General features: G+C 49.6%; 1 protein-coding gene across 1 annotated transcript in view; it reads left to right on the forward strand.

The window, feature by feature from the left end:
* CSMD2 (CUB and Sushi multiple domains 2) overlaps window positions 1-15,618 on the forward strand; it is a 565,338-nt gene that overhangs the window by 526,575 nt on the left and 23,145 nt on the right. Inside the window, 7 exon segments of the mRNA XM_027775561.1 lie at window positions 2,993-3,169; window positions 4,237-4,416; window positions 4,761-4,934; window positions 8,854-9,027; window positions 9,336-9,409; window positions 12,879-12,990; window positions 13,476-13,655. Of these exon segments, the coding sequence (XP_027631362.1) occupies window positions 2,993-3,169; window positions 4,237-4,416; window positions 4,761-4,934; window positions 8,854-9,027; window positions 9,336-9,409; window positions 12,879-12,990; window positions 13,476-13,655 (1,071 nt within the window).

Genomic DNA, 15,618 nt, shown 5'->3' on the forward strand with positions numbered 1-15,618 from the left:
AGCAGGAAGACAGCAGGTCCTCTCATCGCCACCGTGAGCCAGGCCCGTCCCATGCCACTCGGACAGTCCGGCACCAGGGAACAGAACGGGGCTGGTGAGTTCCAGCTGGGAAGTGAATGCTTGCTAAATGGGTGTGTGTGTGAGTGTGTGCGCACCTGTCATGGCTCCAATGCCCTCCCTGGCCGGCTCCTGCCTGACCCTGCAGGCTCTCCCAGTTCTCACCTCCAGCGCCTATGAGCTGCTCCATTCTTGGTGATTTTTCCCCTCCAAGTATAACAGAAGGGGACTTCAAAAAGTTCACGGGAAATAGAAGAAAGGACGACTTTATTTTGGTGCCAAAAGAAAGCATGAAATCCATGTATGGTTTTTCATAATACGCATTTCCACAAGCTTTCGGGCGACCCATATTGTCATGCTTTGGTTTGTCCACCTGCTCATGGCTAGGTTTCTTCAGATTAGCTGAGGGGACAGCTTGCTTGTTGTTGTGTCCTGTGCTGCACAAAGAGCTGTCGAATGAGCGGGCAGCATGGCCCAGCTGTGGTGTTGTGTGTGAGTCATGGGCTGCACGGCCTAGCCGTGGTGTTGTGTGTGAGTCATGGGCAGCCCGGCCCAGCTGTGGTGTTGTGTGAGTCATGAGCAGCACGGCCCAGCTGTGGTGTTGTGTGTATGAGTCATGGGCAGCCCGGCCCAGCTGTGGTGTTGTGTATGAGTCATGGGCAGCACGGCCTAGCTGTGGTGTTGTGTGTGAGTCATGGGCAGCACGGCCTAGCTGTGGTGTTGTGTGTGAGTCATGGGCAGCACGGCCTAGCTGTGGTGTTGTACATGAATAAATAGGTAGATCTTCGTGTTGGGACTATGTAAATGTTGCACATCCTCACAAAATCAAATTAAATCAAAGCACCATGCAGTCTCTAAAACCAAAACTCTCATGGACAGATGAACCTAACTGTGTGTCAAGATGGTGATTCAATAACCCAAGGAATTATCTCAAATGACTTGAAAAGAATAGAATGAGCTGTGGTATGCCTCATAAGGACATAGGGAACTGCGAGGAAATCTTCGATGGTTCTCAACCGTCATATTATGGGTAATAAAATTGGCATTAGTATTTGAAACTATAAAATATGTATGCCATAATGTATGGATAAAGCAAATAAAATTTATTTATCATCATTAAGAGCTAAGATTTTTTAGCATAAAAGATATAAAAGTAAAACTTCAGGAAAATCCCTTAATCCTACATTTGAGTTAGTAATATCAGTATAAGCTCATAGTATTTTCCATTTTAAAAAGTTGTTTTTCCAGTTTTTTATTTTTTTTTTTCAAGAGCGAGATTTTTCCTAGTGCACTAGGTAAAGAAAGAGACAGGCAGACAGAAAGTGAAAACTCTTCCCCAGGAGGGACGGCCACACCGTAGTCCCTTCTCCACTCACCTCTTGGGAGTTTGGGCACACACACACACACACACACACACACACACACACACACAAGCCTGGTGTGAGTTTTAAGTCACTGGGTCGAAGACTCAAACTGCAGTCGGCCATGTGTGAGTCCAGCACTATAACCGTTACACCATCTGCTGGTCCCCCAGCTCTGTCTAAACTCAGTGACCAGCTCAGAGCAGTGCATAGAATTAGCACCTCGTGGTAGTTTCTAAGTCTGTTCTCCATTAGAAACAACCGGCACTCTTTGGGGAAGTGGCTGACTGCGGGTCTGGGCCGGGTTATACCCCAGATGAACATGGACCATCTTGTCTGTCCAACATGGAGTCTGCCAGAGACAACGGCAAACAAGCTCAGGAGCCAACCTGAACACACTCCCGAAGATGGGAAGATTAGAGTATAAATAAGAATAATACCAGCAATGGATGGCAACGCCGTAAATAAATTTAAATTCATGAGTTTGAAGTGATTCTTAAATAAACTTGATCATCTTTGGAGCTTGCTAGAGAATTATTCTGTTGTCTGATTAAAAAACAAAAAAAGTACAAGTATTATCCAGCCTTCCTGCATGAACTGTATTTCAGGGTAAACAAATATTCGATGATGGGAATGTTCTTCACTAAAGAACTCCAGCAAATGCAGGAAAAAAATGCTAGAATTAAAACATCATCATTTCCAACCCCTAATGAAATAATAATTCTCTTCAGTGGTCACCAGTTACTGCTATAAGCCACTCAAGGTAAAACTGAGTCAGCCTCGGCCTCATGAGCAGAGACAGACAGACGTTCTGAGCCTCCTGACCTAGTGCAGGAGGAAATACCCACCACCCATGACGTGTGTCACCAAAGGTGGAGCTTGGTTACAGGAACCCCAGGGGACATTACATGAGATTGCCCTGGTGCCGGTGGCAAAATCCAGGAAGCAGGAAATTCCACGGGACAAACGAACTACAGGATTCGAAGAGTCTTAGAGCTCTGCTAACTGAATGTCAGGCGTGAGCTTTATTTGGTTCTCGATTCAAACAAATCAATTGTAATTGAACACGCACACACACACACCAGGTGCATGTGTGTGCCTGCATGAAATCCCAAGAGAATGGAGGAGAAGGGATTGTGGTGTGGCCATCCCCCCAGGGGGTGATTTCTCACTTTCTCTCTCTCTTTCTCTGTCTCTGGTGAGCACACATGCCCTATGGCAAAAACTAAAAAAAAAAAAAAAAAAAAAAAAAAAGAGAAAACACTCTGAAAGAAGATTTTTAAGTAGTGATTGGATATTTGATGATAGTAAGAAATTAATTGCTTAAAATTCCAGGTAGGTTAAGATGAATATGATCTTTTTGCTTTCAAAATAAATGTTTTTAGAAGTGTTTTTTAATTTTATACAGCTCTTTCCTTCCCTCCTAGGGGTGAGATGACCAGGCATAAGAGCAGCAGGAGACTGTCTCCACCCTCAGGGTCCCGGAGCAGCATGGGGTCTCCCGTGGGCAGAGCTCCGTCCCCAGGGGCACCTGCCATTGCCCGGGGGAATAATGTGCTCGTTTGGCTTCCTAGTGATCTCCTGCGGGAACCCCGGGACACCGAGCAATGCCCGCGTCTTGTTCAGTGACGGCCTGGTGTTCTCCAGCTCCATCGTCTACGAGTGCCGGGAAGGCCACTACGCCACAGGCCTGCTCAGCCGGCACTGCTCCGTCAACGGCACCTGGACAGGCAGTGACCCCGAGTGCACAGGTGAGAGCACAGGCCGCTGGGCTTCGTGGCACATGGTGGCCCTGGCGGAAGAAGAAGGCTGTCTGTGGGGGACTGGGAAGGCCGCTGGATTGGTGAGCCTTGACCTTGAGCGAGGGTCCCACGGACGGCTCTGTTTACCGCACATGTACTGGGTGACAGCCGTGGGGCTCCGTGCCGGGGCACATGCCATTTGAGTCTCACCCCCACTCCCCAAGTAGCCACTCCTAGCCACATCTTATATACGAGAGTATATGTTGGCCACTTCTCGGGCTTTCCCGTTCTCGCTGAGAGCAGAGCCCCGGGACGGTCTGATTCCCGCTCTCCACTCCACTGCGGCCGCCGTCCAGCCTCTTGGTTATTTCCCCTCTTCTTTGGATCTGTCCCCACCCTCGCCTGTTTGAGCATGGCATTGCCTCACTGCCCCCTCTCTGGCTCCTCTCCAGGGGAGTCCCAGGCCCTTTTCCTTGGAAAGTTAGTCACTATGGGACCAGATGGAGGGAAGAGAAGGCATAAAGGAATCTAAGCGCATTCTTCCTTCCAAGTCACAGTCCGTGGTAGCACCCGTGAAAAGCCCTTTGCCAAGTTCGTTCTTGCTCTGAAGCCAGAGCTCACTAACCATCCCGGTTCCATAACAGAGGTCAGACTGTCACGTGGGTCATGAGACCCTTCTCGAGTGATCAGCCTGCAGAGAAGGCTGTGTAGGCAGGACAGGGTGTAAGATGCGCCTCTCGGCAGACCAACAGTCTCCTGTGGCCCATTAAGGCACGATAGGTTGTTCCATCTGGAAACCCTCTCCCCCGGGGGCCCCAGCCTCAGTGAGGAGCAGCCTGCTCTGGGCACGCCCTCTCAGAGCATGGCGTTCATAGCCCAGCTGCCGGGGTGTGTAAGGACGGCGTGGGCGAGGAGATTTGACTGCACACACCTCGGGATGGTCAGTGCACCTGGGAGCCTGTGACGAGACAGGGTGTCCCTTCTTGGAGGCGTGCAGGGAGAGACGGGGTGGTCCGGGATGCCGAGGAGAAAGGGGGTCTGGCTGGGAGCCAGCTAGGCTGCATCTCTCGTCCTAGTCATAAACTGCGGCGACCCTGGGGTTCCCGCCAACGGCCTCCGGTTGGGTGACGACTTCAGGTACAACAAAACCGTGACGTACCAGTGTGTCCCTGGCCACACGATGGAGTCACACAAGGGGTCTGTGCTGAGCTGCACCAAGGACCGGACGTGGAACGGCACCAAGCCTGTCTGCAAAGGTGCGTCCGAGGGCTGTGGAGTGCGCAGAGGGCCGAGGGAGACCCGCAGGGACACGTGGGCCTTGAACGTCTAGGAAGCGGCAGGGTGTTGGGAAGTGTACAGGGTGAGGCTGTTCCTGAGCAGGAGCCAGGAGGGAAGTCACCAGGGCGAGCCCGGCCCTTGAACATGGAGGGCTGGGCCGTCCCTCCTGAGAGAGGCCCTTGTGAGATGCAGCAAGGTCGGCACTCCCGCAGTAAGGGGGGTCCTTCCGGGTTCTCCCAGCAGGTGCGGCCAGCCGTAGCATCAGTGGGGCGCCTGGGGCTGGCCTCCCGGCAGAACAGCGCTCACTGCCCTGTCTCCCCAGCTATCATGTGCAGGCCGCCTCCGCTCATCCCCAACGGGAAGGTGGTGGGCTCCGACTTCACGTGGGGCTCGAGCGTGACTTACGCCTGCCTGGAGGGCTACCGGCTGTCCCTGCCCGCGATGCTCACCTGCGAGGGAAACGGATCCTGGACCGGAGAGCTGCCCCAGTGTTTCCGTAAGTCGCTCCCGAGGCCTTTGGTCACATCCTCTGCAGTGACACCTCCCTGCCCTCCCTGCTACCAGGCCAAGGGTTGGCGGACTCCGCCCCAAGCCAGGGAGTACCTGGTCAAAGACCTGACTGGAGAGGAAAGGCAGAGCAAAGACGGAACGCAGAATATCTTACCAGAGCCGGCCACCAACACTGGCGTCTCAGCAGAAGAAAATTAAGCCAGAGTTAGGCGTGGGGTTTCTTGACCTGAGGCATTAACTGGGTGGGACGGTAGCCAGGACATGAGGGCAGCCATGCTGGAAACTCGCCTGTCTGCAGAAAATGCCCGGCGTGGAGGAGATTGCTGGGCCCCAAGTTTCTGGTGACAGACTTCACTACCTACCCACCTGGCCCCGTGGTGTCCTGAGGTCCATTCCAGGATGTGCTCCTCACTGAGCATCCGGAGCAGGCAGGTCACGTGCTCTTGTCACACCCATCAGCCGGTTCAGGATGGTTTCTGTTTGCCCATGCCTTGTCAAACGGTGGGGCCCGTTTTTCTTTCTACATGGCATTATCTACTAATAATTCTGCAGAAAATATCCTGGTTCTCATCATATTGTTTGGGTGACTGTGGAAATTTGCTTCAGTTTGGGAGTCTGAGCAGAGCCTCGGTCACAGCCCAGCAGCGGACACCGGGCCAGCGGCTTCTAGAGCAGCGTTAAGCTCGGGTCTTCACATGCCCCAGGAGCACATGAGGCTGGACCCAGTAACCTGCGTTTCCTCTTGAGAAGTACCTGGATTGCTTTTTAATGATGGATTATGGTCACTGAAAAACAAAACAAAACAAAAAACCACTTGTACTACTCCGGAAATGCAAAGGAGAAGAAAACTCATCTGGATTCCCACTTCTCAGAGAGAACCACAGTTAGCTCCTGACTGGATCGTAATCAGCTCAGCGATGGGTTACGGGTCCTGCGCGTTTGCATACACAGCACTGTGTGTAGCGTCGCCTAGCACTGGCACTGGGCCATGCTGGCCGCACTTCTGATGACGCGTGTTCATTGCGAGCACACCAGAGCCTTCACGTTCACACTTTCACTATCAATGCCTACTGGTGCACACGTGGTTTTCAACTTGCCAGAGGGTGCATGGGGGGAGGGCAGGGTGAGAAAGCACCCACGGGGCACGGTTACTTGGCCATCCCTTCTCCTCCATCTCTTCCTCTTTTCAGGATGAAGAAAACTCATCTGGATTCCCACTTCTCAGAGAGAACCACAGTTAGCTCCTGACTGGATCGTAATCAGCTCAGCGATGGGTTACGGGTCCTGCGCGTTTGCATACACAGCACTGTGTGTAGCGTCGCCTAGCACTGGCACTGGGCCATGCTGGCCGCACTTCTGATGACGCGTGTTCATTGCGAGCACACCAGAGCCTTCACGTTCACACTTTCACTATCAATGCCTACTGGTGCACACGTGGTTTTCAACTTGCCAGAGGGTGCATGGGGGGAGGGCAGGGTGAGAAAGCACCCACGGGGCACGGTTACTTGGCCATCCCTTCTCCTCCATCTCTTCCTCTTTTCAGGATGTTGGGCACACATGCACACGTGCCCAGCATGTATCTCACACCCATGGCATCCGGGACTCAAAGCACAGAGTCTGCCGTTGGGATCCAGCCGCTTACCCACCACAGGCTGGCCCACGTCATTTTCTTTTTTTTCCTCGAGATGTTTTGCCTTGCAGCATGTGCACGTCCTGAAAATAGCCTTTCTCTGCTCTTCCTCCTGCGATGCTGGGAGTCAGAATTCTGGGCCAAGAGGCAGAATTCTGCGTCCTTAGCCCATGTGGCCAAACTGTCTTCTCAAGAGAGTGTCCCAGCTGATGTCCTCTCCAGCCATGGTCATGTCTCTTACTCTATGCCCTCCTCAACAGTGTACATTTCTAAACTTTGTAGGTAATGTTTTTAAAGTTGACCCAGTTCTGTGACACAGCAGTAATGCCCTGCTCAAGATAAGCTGAACCTCAGATGGTGGCCACTCGTGTGAGTGCCCAGATGCATGAGCAGAGGATTGGAGGAAGGAGGCCTGGCGTGACCAGCCCTGTGGAGAATGCTCCTCCCCTCTCTCCCTCTCTCTATTTCTGTCACTTTCCTCTCTCGCTTTCATGTGCACATGCACACACTCTGTCATTAATTTTTTTAAGTTTTAAATTAAAAATCACACTTTTAAAAACGTTTATTTATTCACTTCTTCCATGAGAGAAAAGGAGCGAACCACCCCCAGCAGGACCGTCACGCGACAGTCCAGCCAGCCCAGAGCGTGAGCCCAGCTTGTACAGGGAGGCCAAGGGACACAGCCAGGGACCTCTGAAGTGGGTCCAGTTGTGTTACTGCCTCACCACCAGCATCTGGCCCTGCCGCAGTGGCTTTTGCCAATATTTTTAAGTAGTCGCCATCCTAGGGAGTTTTAAATGACCTCTCATTACTGGGCACCACGTTGCTTGTAAGGAAGGCAGGGCTGCTCTTCCCTTGTCGGCCACATTTTCCTCTTGTTTTCTGAGTTTTCTTTTTTTTGGATACAGTAATTTGTGGCCAACTCAGTTTCTTTTTTTTTTTTTTTAATTTTTTTTGCTATAGAACGCGTGCATGCCAGAGAGATGGAAAGAAAATGAGAAATCACCCCCAGGAGGGATGGCCATGCCACCATCCCTTCTCCTCCATTCTCCTCTTGGGACTTGGGCACACATGCACACGCGCCCGGCGTGAGTTTTAAGCTGCCAGGTCCAAGACCTGAGCCACGGTCAACTAAATGGGGATCCAGCAACATAACCATTACACCATCTGCTGGTCCTGGCCAACTTGACTTCTAAGTTCTGATTGCCCTGTCCCAGGGCATAGGCTTAATTAAGGTCCAGTATCCACAAAATTTTACATATGCTTTTGAACCTCACAACTCAATACATACACACACACACACACACACACACACCACAAAGTGAGGCTTGAAGTGAAGTCAAGGGGAGCTTGGCCCTTGTCACTCTTCCATGATACTCTCTGATGTTAACCGAGGACAGAGGGCGTGCTCATGAACCACTTCTCACCACGTGAACGCACAGCCCTTGGGGAGAACGTGGCAGTGCACTCTGAGTCACAAATACTGTTCAAACCTCTGAAGACAGTACTTCTAGGAGATTCTCAGAGGAAACTAATATATGTGGAAGAAACATATGTAACTAGAAAATACTGCATATAAAGGATATGTTAAATGTGACTACGGTGTGAGTACCTGTTGCAACATGGTGTCGCCAGCCATAATGATGCCAAAGACGAGGATGAGGGCCGCAGGGTACCACTGAGAGGACGAGTCTTGAAGCCATGTCCGAGTTAACGTAGAAGCCAGCCAAGGCCCGTCTGCGTACATCAGCATGTAGAGGAAAGGGGCCTGGCAGTGGAGAACGGACCACGGTACTGTGATGGCAGCTTCTCTGTCCCCATCGTGACACGCATCCTGCAAGCCACCCCATTACTAGTGAGCCTCTGTGGAAAGGCAGCGGAAACACGCACAGCAGCACGGAGCAGGTGGAAACACGCACCTGGGGCCACCCAGTTCTCAAAGTTCAAGTGCAGCTGGGAGGGAACCCATGCAGAGGACAAGGCCGGGCCAGGGCGGCAGAGCAGGCTCGCGGAAGCGACTTAGCAGGCCGGACGGGGGCAGTGGGAAGGCAGCACTCTGCAAAGCGGAGTCACCGGGACGGGTTCCCAGCACACACACAGAGACCTCCCTGAGCACCAGGCGTGCCCCTGCCCATGATCATGGCATCATGACTGTCGGGCGCTGTCTCTCCCTCTCCCTCTCTCTTTCTCTCTCAAAAGAGGCAAAGAAAGAAAACTTTAAAACGAAATGTAAAAGCAGGCGACTCAGCCTTGCCTTCGCCCTTTGTCTTGCCAGCGGTGTTCTGCGGAGATCCTGGCGTCCCACCCCGCGGGAGGAGAGAGGACCGAGGCTTCTCCTACAGGTCGTCTGTCTCCTACTCCTGCCATCCGCCTCTGGTGCTGGTGGGCTCTCCACGGAGATTTTGCCAGTCGGATGGGACGTGGAGTGGCACGCAGCCCAGTTGCATAGGTGAGAGGTCTGTAGTGGAGAGGGTCCCAGCCGGCCCGAGATGCGGACTTTGTTCCTTGACTCCGGTGGGTCCCATCTGCAAAGAGGAACAGGCCCTCCTCCTCTCCGCATCGCAGAGGGGATGCGGGGTAGCCAGAGCCTGTGTGCTCCAGGGACCCGGGAGGCAGCCAGGGGTGTGACAGGTGGCCGGCTCAGAAGGCGGGGGGTCAGGACGCGGCTCCCTTTTCTTCCCTACGTCTGCCCCCAGTGAGCTGACACTGTGCACGCATCAGTGACGGCGTGATCTGTTTTCTGTTTTGGCAATCCAGACCCAACTCTGACCACATGCGCAGACCCTGGCGTGCCGCAGTTCGGGATACAGAACAGTTCCCAGGGCTACCAGGTAATGCGGTCAGACAGGACCAGGCCTGTACGCATTCGGCAAATGTTTACAGCCAGGAACTGTTCTCGGTGCTAGGAATGCAGCGGGCACAGGACAGGTTAGGTGCCTGCTCTAGCCGAGCTGCCGGGCTGGTGACAGTAACCAGGCAAGCCAACCAGGTCACCTCCGCGAGCTCTCAGCGCCACACAGTGTGTGGACAGGGATTGCCATTTTAGGAAGGGTGGTTAGGGAAGAGCCCTTCTAAGTCTCCATGATGAAAAGGGCCCGCGCAGTCTGGAGCTGGGTGACATGCCTGGCGGAAGGAGTGGCCAGTGCAAAGGCACTGAGGCAGGGAAGTACATTGCAGGCGGGAGTTCAGAGGGGAGAGCTGCCAGCAGGCACATGGGGGTGCAGTCAGAGAGAGGCTAAGTTCTCTCTTGCTTGCTTGCTTTTTCCTTAATAGATTTTTTTTATAATCTCTTATTTGCATTTAATCGTTGTACATCTTTATGGCATAAATACAGTTTTTCTTACCATTAACAAGAGCTAGGCGGGAACCAGTAGTTAGCGTAATGGCTATGTCGCTGGACTCCCACGTAGTCGACCGTAGTTCACGTCCCGGACCCGGTGGCTTAAAACTCACGCCGGGCACGTGTGCATGCGTGCCCAAGATCCCAAGAGGAGAATGGAGGAGAAGGGATTGCATCATGACCATCCCCTCTGGGGGGTGATTTCTCGCTTTCTGTCTCTATGTCTCTGTCTGTCTGGCGAGCGCACGCACCCTATGGCAAAAATCTCTCAGGAAAAAAAAAAAAACAAGAGCTAGGCTAAGTTCGAAGACACCTTGACACTGGCTTGTAAAGGTAAACATCCCCACACCCTCAGACCAAAAGTCCCACTGCGGGTGGCACATCCCAGAGACACTCATGCACACGTTACCGAGTGATGAAAAATACACGTGGTATCATCACGGGGCAGATTATTAGACGCAGTGAGAATGACTGAACTGCACCTCTACGTGACGAGAATGAATCTCAGAAACATCCATTGAATGACCAAGGTCGTATGACACTATTTTTCCGAAGATTAAAGCCAGTAAAAAAAAAATGTATTAAATTGTTTGGAGACATATTTGTACACATGTTACAGAACTTTTTTTTTTTTTTGAGAGGTTTTCGCTATAGGGTGCGTGCTCTCACAAGACAGACAAAGAGAGGCAGAGAGACAGAAAGCGAGAAATCACCCCCCAGGGGGGATGGTCACGCCACAATTCCTTCTCCTCCATTCTCCTCTTGGGATCTTGGGCACGCACATGCACTCTGCATGAGTTTAAGCCACTGGGTCCGGGACACGAACCACGGTTGACTACATGGGAGTCCAGCGACATAGTCATTACACCAACTGCTGTTCCCGCAGAATTGTTTTTTAACAGGACAAAGAAATTTAAAACATTAAATTACCACTGAGAAGAGCTGAGAAATAGAGTAGGGAAGGGGCACCCAGACCCAGGTGGTTACAAATGTATCCAGAATGTTCTAGCTATTGGGTTCCATGGTAGCCCTATTTAAGACGTCTGTTTTATTATTAAGTACACTTTTTTTTGAGAGAGAGAGATTTTTGCTATAGGGCACATGCGCTCGCCAAAAAGACAGAGAGAGACAGAGAGACAGAAAGTGAGAAATCACCCCCCAGGGGGGATGGTCACGCCACAATTCCTTCTCCTCCATTCTCCTCTTGGGATTTTGGGTATACACACAAATGCACCTGGCGTGAGTTTAAGCCACCAGGTCTGGGACTCGAACCGTGGTCGACTACACGGGAGTCCAGCAACATAGCCTTTATGCTAACTGCTGGTCCCTATTAAGTACACTTTTTACTTGTATTTGGTCTGTATATTCTTTTGTAGACATCAAAATTTTAGATTAGGTTCAACATCCCTAATCTGAAAATCTGAACTCTGAAATGCTCCAAAATCTAAAACTTTTAGAGCACCACCACGATGCCACAAGTGAAAAATTCCACACCTGACCTCACGTGATTGGTATAGTCAAAATGCTGCAGTACAGAAATATGGTGTAAAATTACCTTCAGGCTACATGGACAAGGTATCTATGAAACATAAATAAATTCTGTATTTAGTCTTGGGTTCTTTCCCCAAGAGATCTCATTATGTAGATGCAAATATTCTGAAATTCAAAAAATCCAAAATCGAAACACTTCCACTCTCAAACATTTCAGAATAGGGATACTCAACCGGTAATAATTTTTGCAAAGAAAAAGTCATAGGCCAGATCATACAGGACCTCAAGGCCATAAGTATTTGGGATTTGATTCTAACAGTCATTTGTAGGTGACTCAATCAGATTCATCGTTTGAAAAGTTACTCAGGCTGCTCAGTAGAGAGTGAATAGCAGGGGCGTATGAATAGACGCCCTTCGCCAGGTGAAACGTGACTGTGGAGTGGAGCTCGGGATACAGTTTGTGGGTAAAACCAGGACTTGTGAGTGGTTGGATGGAAGGAGTCAAAGCAACCAACATGACTTGGGGTTTTTAATGCATGCAACTTGGGTGGATAAAAGGACCATTTGCTGAATCAAATGATGAATTTGAAGAGAGGAACAGGTTGGGCGTGAACAAAGAGAATAGAAGCTAAGTATTTCTCATTGCCCTTGAATTTGCTCCAGGAGGTAAGAGGGGCGCGGGAGCGCTGGGCTGGGAAGTGGCACAGTCGGAGTTGCAATGCAGGAAACTGATCTGGCTGCGGTACACTAAGTCAGTTGGAAATGGAGAGATGGAGTTGGTGGTTGCAGGGTGTTGAGTAGGGTGGTGAGGGCCTATCAGAGGGTAGAGATGGAGAACACAGCTGAGCTGAGGGACAGACAGCGGGAGGGTAGCAGTTCTGGTCAGCAGGATTTACAAAGCCCAGTGCTGATTCTATGGGGCCACATCCATAGAGAAGACAAGTCTTCCATCCCTAAGGAATGTGTAGTTTCATAGAAGAAACGGTCACACGCTCAAGGAACAATTTTCTTTTGCACTATTCTTCACATTTTGCACAATTCCATCAAGCCCACCATCACAGCCGAGTGCCATGCGTTCCAGTGTAGTTGTGGCAGGGATGGTCATCCCCACTTAAACACTAAGGTTCAGAGAGTTCCACGTGGCCTGTTACTCAGTGGGTACATGAGGAAGCCAGAACTCAGGCCCATGGTCTGATTCTGAATCAGGTGCTCTGGCTACACAGCACTGTAGATGTCCAAAGAGCATCCATCTGGCTCCAGGGGCTGGGTGAGGCCAGTGGAAGAGTCAGGACATCAGCTTTCCCAAAGGGTAAACAGGACCTAAACGGACAGAGAAGCAGGAGACGGCATCGTAGACACAGGCAGAGTGTAGATGGGAACTGGGTCCTAGGAAAGCAGGCAGTCAAGGAACAGGTGCAGGAAGCATGGCTGGTGGGAGGGGATGACGGGACCTTCTGTTCTTGCCACAGGTGGGAAGCACCGTGCTCTTCCGTTGTCAGAAGGGTTACCTGCTTCAGGGCTCCACCACCAGGACCTGCCTGCCCAACCTGACCTGGAGCGGAACCCCACCTGACTGTGTCCGTGAGTGCTGGCTTCACCTGCAGCCCCAGGGAACTCCTTTGGGCACCACGCTGTCTCCCAGCAGGCAGCTGGAGCATGCCTGAGTGCTGTCAGGGACCTCACCCCTGTCCTTTGGCCTCACAGAAGACATGTCTACATAAAAAACCTTTCTGATACTTGAAGATAAGCCCTGTCTTAGAAAAACTTCCCAGTGGCAGCAAAAACTAACAAGGCCAGGCCTCAGATGGAGATATCAGATTTTGAACCATAATTACGCCTTCTTCCCTGGGCAGAAGTGCTGCAGGCCTAGGTTCCCCAAGGCTGACCGAGCCAGGAGTCACATGATCTCCATCTTGGCCACTTCTGTAGCCGTGGAGCTCGGGGCTGGGCCAGGCGGTTAGGGAGGAGGATGCTGGGCACGAACGGGCCTCGAAGGGAGAATGGTTTAAAGGCGCCCTGAAGACGCCAGTCTCCTCAGATCCAACAAAGCCTTTCCTCTCATCCAGCCCACCACTGCAAGCAGCCAGAGACGCCCACCCATGCCAACGTCGGGGCCCTGGACTTGCCCTCCATGGGCTACACGCTCATCTACTCCTGCCAGGAGGGCTTCTCCCTCAAGGGTGGCTCCGAGCACCGCACCTGCAAAGCAGATGGCAGCTGGACGGGCAAGCCACCCATCTGCCTGGGTGAGTGTGCCCATTGGCAAACCCCTCCAGGGTGGGAGGCCAGCAGTGACGGCTGAGCTGGGGCCAGAATGGGGCAAAGGAACAGAAGAATATGATTCCCAGGGGCAGGACCCTGCTGCTATCCCTTTGAGGCTTTGAGTCTAGAGCAGTCCAAAGAGGCACATATTGAACCCATCCCAAATTTTATTTTGCTACCTTTTACCTGAGCTTAAACATCTTTTACACGGGTCTAAATTTAATCATCAGACAAAGAAAAACTCTTCCACCAAACCGGAGTAACACATTATGCATATTTTAATCTTGATAAACAGCACCCACACAGAGATCCCTCCAAGTTGCCCCAGACCTCTGTCCCCCATTTCTTCATTCTCTATTTATAAAATATATATTAAAAAAACACATTTATGTATAAGACATATGTGTGTGTGTGTGTGTATCAGGTTGTTGGAAAAGTCATGATGTATTCTTGCATAGAAAAACCAAAAAATACATCATGACTCTCCTGACAGTCTAATATATGTGTGCACACATATATGTTATGTAAAATTACATTTTCTTTTTAATTTTTTTAAATTTATTTATTTTTAAATTTTTCCACAAACATTTACTTTACATATCAAAAAAATTTAGCTCATACTCCATAGTTCTTGACAGTTAATAAACAACTTTCAAAATTTTAAAATACTGAATTTTAAAGATAATTTTCAAAATATTTCTTACAATTTTGTATAATTTTGTTTGTGACTATAACAACAGAGACAGTATGGCTTTAAATATTTTTGAGAAAATATTTACATGTCAACTACTCAAATTGTTGAAAAGCAAAAGCCCACCACACTAGTCACACATCAACCTTCTCAATTCAGCCCTGCCTACCGAGAACTCTGTGATAGACCACCTGCTAGCAAAGATCAGTCTCTTTTTCTTCCTTCAAAGTCTTTCTCAAGATAATTTTCTGGTGTGGTTGCTCCCTTGCAATCTCTACTGATTACAATGCTGGCTAGAAAAGTCCAGGTTATTTTATGTTACAAATGCTTTCATATATCTCCTCTAATCCTCTCTGCCAGGCAGAACTATTTATGGCACCAGGCCATTTTTCTAAGAGTTTCTGTTGGCTTACTTGAGATTCACCTTAGTTCCATAGTTTTCTGATTAATCTTCAGATATGACCTTTCAGTCAAAGCCCTGTCCAATAATGAGTATTTCCAATTTTGGATTCAATGGAACAAGCATTACTGAACTTATGCAGATAACCCTTTGGCACAGAGTAAGAATACTCCCAAATATTTTCGAATTCCAGAGGGGTCAGAAAGAAAGAAAAGAAACAAACAAGAAAAATATTTAACAAATTGCTGAACCTATCAACAACTCAAAAGAAAATAAAATACTTAAATAGGGAAAACAAAGCATAGTTTAAAAAAAAATTAGTAATGTTTCACTCAAAAGTCATAAAATTCTCTTTCACCAGTTCGTTCTTGTGTTCAAACTTTCTTCTCTTTCTTCTATTGAATACGCAGTGTTTCTGTGGCTCAGTCTTTCCATTTGAATCCTGGAAGTTAACATTCAACATTATTATTGATATTTCTTGTCCATAGCATTACATTGGTCATTTTTTGGTTGCCTTTTGTTCTCTTATTTCTGTATGTGTCTTTAATTTTCCTGGTAGAGCACTCCTTTCAGAACTTCTTGAAGAGTGGATATGCTATTGGCAAATTCTTTCAGGTCTTGTTTATCTGAGAATGTTTTTATCCTTTCTTTCCATATGAAAGATAATCTTGCTGGGTATAGTATTCGTGGTTGAAATTGTTTTTCACTTAACACTTTGAATATATTTTCCCATTCTTTCCTTGCTCGCATTGTTTCTGATGAGAGGTCTGAGGCTAGCCTGATTGGATAACCTTTATACGTAACCTGACGTTTCTCTCTTGCCAATTTTAGTATCTTGTCTTTGTCTGTAGATTTG

This window comes from Tupaia chinensis, unplaced genomic scaffold (genome assembly GCF_000334495.1).
Source record: "Tupaia chinensis unplaced genomic scaffold, TupChi_1.0 Scaffold000573_1, whole genome shotgun sequence".
NCBI lineage: Eukaryota > Metazoa > Chordata > Mammalia > Scandentia > Tupaiidae > Tupaia > Tupaia belangeri.